The 7,379-nt window shown below is 45.5% G+C and overlaps 1 protein-coding gene across 5 annotated transcripts in view; it reads right to left on the reverse strand.

Moving 5' to 3' along the window:
• PRT6 (proteolysis 6) overlaps positions 1-7,145 on the reverse strand; it is a 120,371-nt gene extending 113,226 nt beyond the window's left edge. For all 5 annotated transcript variants that reach the window (XR_015265026.1, XR_015265028.1, XR_015265027.1 and 2 more), the window contains exons 1-3: positions 6,759-7,145; positions 5,366-6,478; positions 3,749-5,106 (exon numbers count right to left, since the gene is read on the reverse strand). Coding sequence is in view for 1 of the 5 variants with exons in the window: in XM_086792439.1 (XP_086648565.1) it covers positions 3,749-5,106; positions 5,366-6,478; positions 6,759-6,833 (2,546 nt within the window). In the remaining 4 variants the exon portion in view is untranslated. The remainder of the gene's footprint in view (positions 1-3,748; positions 5,107-5,365; positions 6,479-6,758) is intronic.
• Positions 7,146-7,379: the final 234 nt, after the last annotated feature.

A 7,379-nucleotide genomic window follows, 5' to 3' on the forward strand; every position in this document is an offset into this window, starting at 1 on the left:
CAAAGCAATCAACATAATCACTTAAGAAATCAATCTTATCTTGATCTACGGGATTTACAACATCATGCTCAACATTATTACGTACAAAGACCAAGTAAGAACAAGCTGATTTCTTTATTGCCTTGGAAATAGAAATGTGGCTTACAACGGGTATGGTACTCCCAATAGTACCTGCATCAATAAACATCCATACCCCTGTGAGTAAACATAACTTTCTTCACTTTGTGCAAAATCTTGGGATCCAAACGATGATGACATGGCATCCCAAGTATCACATCACATCCCATAAGTGGTGCTACGAGGAAGTCTTCATGATCCAAATATCTCTGAATCTGTTACAAAGCTTCCCGATGATGGGAGTGACCTTGACTTCCTTGCCCTCAAAGGCAACATCTCCATGAAATTCCATGCCCAATTCCTCGGGCTTTAGCCCAAGAGCAGTGGCCACCTGAATAGATATAAAGTTATACGTGGAAGCATTATCAAAAAGGAATAAAGTTGTTTGATCCTTTAACTTGCCCCATGCTTTGCATAGAATTCTACTCTTTGATTCATGTGCAGTATTACCTTGAACATCAGGTATAACATTCACACTAGGTTTTGCATCCTACACATTATACCTTTTGGGATTATGGGGACATTGAGATTTCATGTCATCCTTGCTCCCACATAAGAAACACTTCCCCTCTCTTATGCAATCAAAAATGTGATGTCTGGACAGCTTAGTATTATCCGTTTTACCCCCCGGCTTCTTTTCTGAGGCCCCTTTTGCATCCTTAGACTCATTGGGCATAAACTTAGGTGGTTGTCCACCCTTTTTCTGCTCATTGCCAGCTCTGAATTTTCTCTTGTATGAGCTGAATTCTTGTCTTTTTTATGCTCCCTTGCCATGTAGCTCCTCAGAAAATAGTAGCTGAATATATGAGCTCCTGTAGAGTGTTGTGGGAATACACTCCCAAGGCTCTTCTAAATGATCCTTTGCAGCCCTGACTCAAACTTTCTTTTCTTCTTGTCCTCACTAATCGTCATGAAGGTGTGACCTTGAGAAGAATCCACCAAAACTTTGAGACATAAGAGGAAACGGACTCGCCTTCATCCTGTGTCAGCCAATCCCATTCCTTTCGTACATCCTTTTCGAAGTGAGAAGAAAGAAATTGATCATAGAATTGCTCTTTGAAAGCACTCCATGTACAAGCAGATGTCCTATCCAACAGCTTTGCGAATCGCGATCCACCAATCACTTGCAATCTCTTTAAGATGCATACCCACATGCCTGAGCATAGATTTCTCGGTGCAGTCCTCGGTGCAAAAGGCTATTTCGAATTGCCTTATGAAAGCAAGTGCCTTAGTGGTATCCAACTTTCCATTATAGCTCTCGAATTTGATGTCCTTGTCCCTTGACTCGAACTCTTTGGCCTTCTTGCTGTGATGTGCATCTCGGCACTTTAAAACATCATCCTCTTTGTCATGTCTACGATGGCGACAGTGCCCAGGTTTACGTCTGATTTCCCATGCAACACCCTCCACTCTAAATGGAACTCTGCGAGCAAGAACATATCTAGAAGGTGGAGATATCACCAACAGTGCATGAAGATCTTCTACTCTCATGGTCCCTGTCTCTATCCTCTTCCTGCATGCGGCAAATATGGGTTATACAGTCCTCCACAATATGATTTCACTAGCTGGCCATAATATAACTACCAAATTTTCAGAAAGAAAATAATTTTTGTGCCCAGAATCGCTCTCTACCAGCTTCCCAAGTATGATACTGAATAGACGGCAAGGATGCAACATTGCCCCTACACAGACAGGAGGGCCACGAAGTCTTTCCACACGCTCACTACCACTTAAAACAAAAGTAATCTCTTTCAAGACGCGACAGTAGGACGAGGGCTACCTCAGAATCCCACCTTCTCTCACGGATAATGACTCCTTACAACCATATCCAGCATCATATAAGGCACAAGCTTTGTAGAAAGCCAAGCTCTGCTACCAATGTAACGGAAGGACAGCTTAAACCGGAAATTTTATCAATCATGAAAACTAAATAAACACATAAGCACGCCAAATACAGGAAATATGGGGGCCAGAAGATGGGCTGACCCCTTGCCCCCTGCCCCCCCCCCCCCCCCGCTCCCTCTTTAAGATTAGATTACCAAAAAGGAGTCTGCTTCCAAATACAACTTCACGGGTGCCCAAGGACTCTCCACTGGCTAGCACCTATCTCTTCCAGTACAGTATGAAAGCAAAACAAAACATATGCTGAATTTGATGATGATCCTCAACACAAGAGAGCATTACAGGCATCAAGCACATGCAAGACAACTATGGACAGCCCATAGCACTCTCACATCAGCCCGGTACAACTCTGCATCTTCATCTTCCACCTATCTGGCTCAAAGAGTAAGACGACCACCCCTGAAGGGCTGTCTACAGCAGTCGACCAGCTCTCAGAAGCCATAGGGGAAGTAGACCAACAGAAAAACACAAGCCAGAAGGTCTTCAAGAGAGAGAAAGAAAGAAAGAAAGAAAGAAAGATATATTAACGTCTACGAGAGGCCAAAACAGAAAGAAAACATAAACATAGCTATCTCACTTGGGTGATACAAAACTGTCCATGGAAACTCATCATGGAACTACTAAGAACATAGAAACATGAGAGCACCATCAGCTCCCAGTAGATGGTATACCACTCTCCAAAATATCAAGCATGGGGTTAATGAGTATGGCCGAGAGTTCTCCCTCAGCTATGTCATGTGGAAAGGTAGCTCGATGGCGGTGGAGCATGTCTTGGATTTGGAGCTGATGAGGTGATTGTGGTCGACAGTGGGCCGGGGCGTCGAGCACGCTGGAGTGCGGAGGCTCGGTCCGAGGTAACTCCTCTCGGGCGAGGTAGATCCAAAGGATCTCAAACTAGTGATGGTTGGCTAGCGAGGGAGGGGGCGGGTGGGCTGGGGCCAAAGCTCTCTCAAGAAGGTGTCCCTGTGTCTACGGAGCTCGAGCAAGAAGAGGCCTAGGCAACGCAGGTCCTCGAAGTCAATGATCCCGGAGAGTGGACCAAATCCCTCACAAAATAGACAGTGAAACCTCCCGCGGATCTCATAGTATACTCGGCAACGGCGTATGTAATGCTCCTCCGTCTCAACCTTTGTGTGGCATAATCGGTAAATCCTCTCCTCTCTGAGTCTCCGTATGAGCTTCCCGGCTCTGAAGATGCACTCAGCTCTACCTGTCTCCACTTTGAGGCGGTCGGATGAAACCCGTATCTGGCCAATCGCAATCCGCATGGCATGGGACATGTGAACACTCAAGTAGCCCAGCTGCTGGATGAATCCATCCTCAGTGAGTGTGAGGAAGTGATCTCTGTAGAAGTTCATCTTCGTGGGGAGCTCCAAAGGTGTGATCCATGTGCAATGGGTGTAGACGCTAAGAAGATCTAACCGGATAACCCGGTTGGTATCCTTGTGAAAGGGAGAGAGAGAGAGAGAGAAATGAAATGAAAATGAAATGACGGCTGCATCTACCTCTATAAGAACCAGCTGGAAAGGTACAACCTACCCTTAAGCGGGTCTCTAAAGCAAGCGTGCCATGAATAGGCTAAAGTCAGAACATGGAAAGAGATTTTAACACTGAAAACTTAACCAACTTACTCACCTTGTCTACTAAGAGTGCTAGAAAAGAGCTGACACACAACTCAACCTAGAAAGAACACAGCTCAACCTAGAAGCAGAGCATCCAATGCACTTACCATCTGACAGAATGGTAGTTTTCACAGAGAGCTTGCACAGAATGGCCATTTCTGCGCCACATACCAGCACGAAATTGAGCACAGAAAACCTGAATCCGGAGAGGGTGCTCCATGAGGAAAGATACAAAACTTGGCACCTGATAACATGCTGGCAATAGTTGAAGCAAAAACCCCTTTTCACCAACAAGGTGATTAACACAGTGCCAGCTTTTCTTGTTGCCTTCCTTGTGATCAAGATCAAAACATGTCTCCAAACTCTTTTGCAATGCCACAGCCAAAAACCTATGCAGAGGAATATGAAAAGATATCTCCTGTTGACTAACATCAAAATCAATCTCTGACCAGTCCTTATCACTCCAAATAAATCCTAGACTGGCACCTGAATCTGGCAACTCTGATCCCATCCACCAATCAGCAGACGCATCTTCAGCATCCCTGCTTTCTTGATGTGACGAATTGCCACCTACCTCATGTGCATCAACATAGGGAAGCAACAGGCCAGCCTCACTTCTATCAACGGGCTTAGTGCGTCTATTGGATCTTAACCATTCTCCAAAAGTTTCTCCAAGTGTAGAGCTTACATCTGTGTCAAGAACTTCACCAACAGCATCATCTAAAGGATGTCCATGCAAGTCCCTAATGATACCTCTTCCTCCCCTCCCTCTCAAATGCATCCCCCTTCGCTGCATAACTCCTCCCCCTTTCTGCGAACTTGACCACTTTGATTTAGCTGTTCGATATGCATCGAGTAAAAGCCAGATGTCAAGCACCTTAACACATTCAGAAATTAACCACAAAAGCGCAGCAGGAACACTGGATGTTCTCTGGGGGACCACGACAAATGTGGAAACGTGGCTGTTTCCTTGGCCAACCACCCCACCTGCTCCCCCTCTGCAATCAACATCCATCTGAACCAAACCACCACTCATTCCCACCTTTCTTGACACGTCGCTTTCCTTAGAAATTCGACCAATCTTGGCATGCCCATGAACAGCATCCTCATCCTCAAGGTCTTCACGACAAGAAATGTCAGTCCAATGGTGGGCAAGCTTCTCATCCATGGATAGCATACAATCTGTTTTAGCTGCTCCATCAATAAACAATGAGTGGATGCTAGCCATCTGCACTTCCAGCAGATAGGCAGTAAACCAATTCTCTGTCTCTTCTTCCACATGAATGCTGGTCTGCCTCCGTTGTGAATCCATGCCCTGAGTAAAGGCTAGCAGATGAAGCCAAGCTTTGAAAAGATCCAACCGTTCTCGAGCCACATACTGTGCTACCTCGGGATGCCTCAACACAAAGCGGATGTCATCAACAATACGATAATAGAAGTTAGATGCCAAATGGCCCTTGCTTACCTGCACACACAGTAAAACTTGGTTTAAAAGCCCAGCTGTTTTTTATAATGAAATTCAAAATAGACCCTTTTTCCGTATGTCACATGCATCTGTAAATTACGATATTGAAGCTTCATTGGCAGATATGCTTGAGTGACCTCATGCTTCAAGTTTATGATAATTACTACACCTACATGCACTTAGCATGCTGAAGTTTAACACGTTCCAGTGAAAAAGAAATTTGCAACTATCGGTAAAAAACAAGTGGCTGAGCACATACCAATAGCTGGCCATCATCCCCAGTGCATGAAAGAAACACATCCTTCAAAGCTTCCAGCAGCATGTCCAAAAGCCTCAAATCAAAGACAAGCTGAGGAGTAAGAGTGGGGACTGTAAAAATCTGGACAGAGAAGCTGCTAAGTGTAGGATTTTCTCTTGATCGACCTCCAGTAGTTGATTCAAACTCTTCAATCAAGCCATCGCGTACAAAATGCGGGTAATGACGGATGAATATCTTTGCAAATTGATACTTAAATTTTGGGTCCCCCATCAACTTAAATAAAAGCTCATGCAACTTACTCAGAACTTTTATTGGAAGGAAGCATTCACTCTTGAGCAAAAGGTCAAGCAAGCCAATCTTGTCAGATGCCATCAAACCACCTGTAAAAGTCAGCAGGCTCTCACTGCAGTTACAGAAGCTAAGCAACATCTCAACCAATGCTAGAGATGTTTGAATAGCTACTCTCTCTTCTACTGCCTGATCGCTCCACTTTTTGGCAAGTTTTCCCGCAACCATTGCAGCCGATCGAAGTCTTCTCGCCCATTCAATCAAGAGAGCCTCCATTACAGGCTCAAAAGTAGACACCAGTGCCTGAGAGAGAGAGGGTGCTTGCCCTGGACCACTATGGTGAGAGCAAAACCCAGACTCCTTCCATGCTGTGATATCACCACAATCACAGCAACCCCCTCCTGTGTGGATCATCGAGTAATCGTGATTGACATGATTGCCGGCTTCAAAACAAGGGACGCAGATAGCACAAGTTGGATCATTTTCACAGGTGCGGCACCTGTAAGCGATATCACTGGATCCCCAGACTGCTCCACAGACTCCTCTAATATGACCTGTCTCTTGCTGTATACCTTTCAGCTTTTCCTCAGGCTCCCCCTCAAACATCAGCCATTGTGCCCATCTGATTCCCTCCCTGTAGCCTTGCTTATATTCACGCCATGCTCCCTTCGCTTCACCTAACCCTGGCAGTTGCGCTTCTTCTACCCCTGGCAACAATACGGCTACAACAGTCTGTAACATCCCTTTGTTTTCTTTCACGAACTGCACGAATCCCATTTGCTTGGCATCGAGATAATTCATAGGCACCCCCTGCGCAAGGAGTCTCTGCAGGGAACACGACCATGGTTTAAAGGAAAAAAGAAAATTATCGTGCAAGGTGGTTTAAGTCTAAATGAAGCAGCAACGTTCACAAAAACAGCTAAATCTGATGATTGAATCCCAAGCCGTGAACGGCGCATCAAACCAGATCTCACATATGAGCTATGGCGTCTTTGTTTGTTCAAATTACAGTTCTGGATGCCCAAGAAGAGAACGATACACATACCAAATCACATGTCTACACAAGCGCAATGCAATGCCGGCATCTTCAGAAAAGCAAACTAACCTGGACAACCATGTCTGCTTGTGAGGGGTGATCTGCAGAGGAGGACGGCATCACAAGGGTCGCATCGGCCTCCATCGCTTCAAAATCAAGGGCAGAAGACCCGGCCTTGCATATAATATCTCTGTTGTTCGTGAGAAATTTTTGGTTTCTGGCGCCTGAACGCTGATAGGGATACCAGACTAGGGTTTCTAAGCGTTCTGCAAAAAGACTACGCGCTGCACACGATGGATAGTTCTTATGGCGTTCGCTCGTGCTCCAGAAGAAAGAAAGACATTGACCTTGAAGGGGAAGCAGTAACGTTAAGTCGGTCCGAGACTAAACTACTCAACCAGAAGAAGAAACCAGGAGCTTAGCATAAGGCTGCGCCAATAGGTATCCGTCTCTCTCTCTTCCTTTTTGCATTTATTTACACACGCTGAAAATCCTAGGCCCACGTGGCAGCATTTGCCAACTCATCTGCTTTCGTGGCACTATTGACAGTGACCATTAGGCAATGGGCACTTGCAGTTGTCTCTCAGTGGGAAGGTTGATTACCCATCGGCTCACAACACACCCCCTTCGTGCAACTTGAAGGCATCAAACCTAAATTCTCGCAATGGAACCCAACTATTCTACCAACTC

The sequence above is a fragment of the Cibotium barometz genome, chromosome 58 (assembly GCF_041138505.1).
Source record: "Cibotium barometz isolate CiBa-2024 chromosome 58, ASM4113850v1, whole genome shotgun sequence".
NCBI classification, from domain to species: domain Eukaryota; kingdom Viridiplantae; phylum Streptophyta; class Polypodiopsida; order Cyatheales; family Cibotiaceae; genus Cibotium; species Cibotium barometz.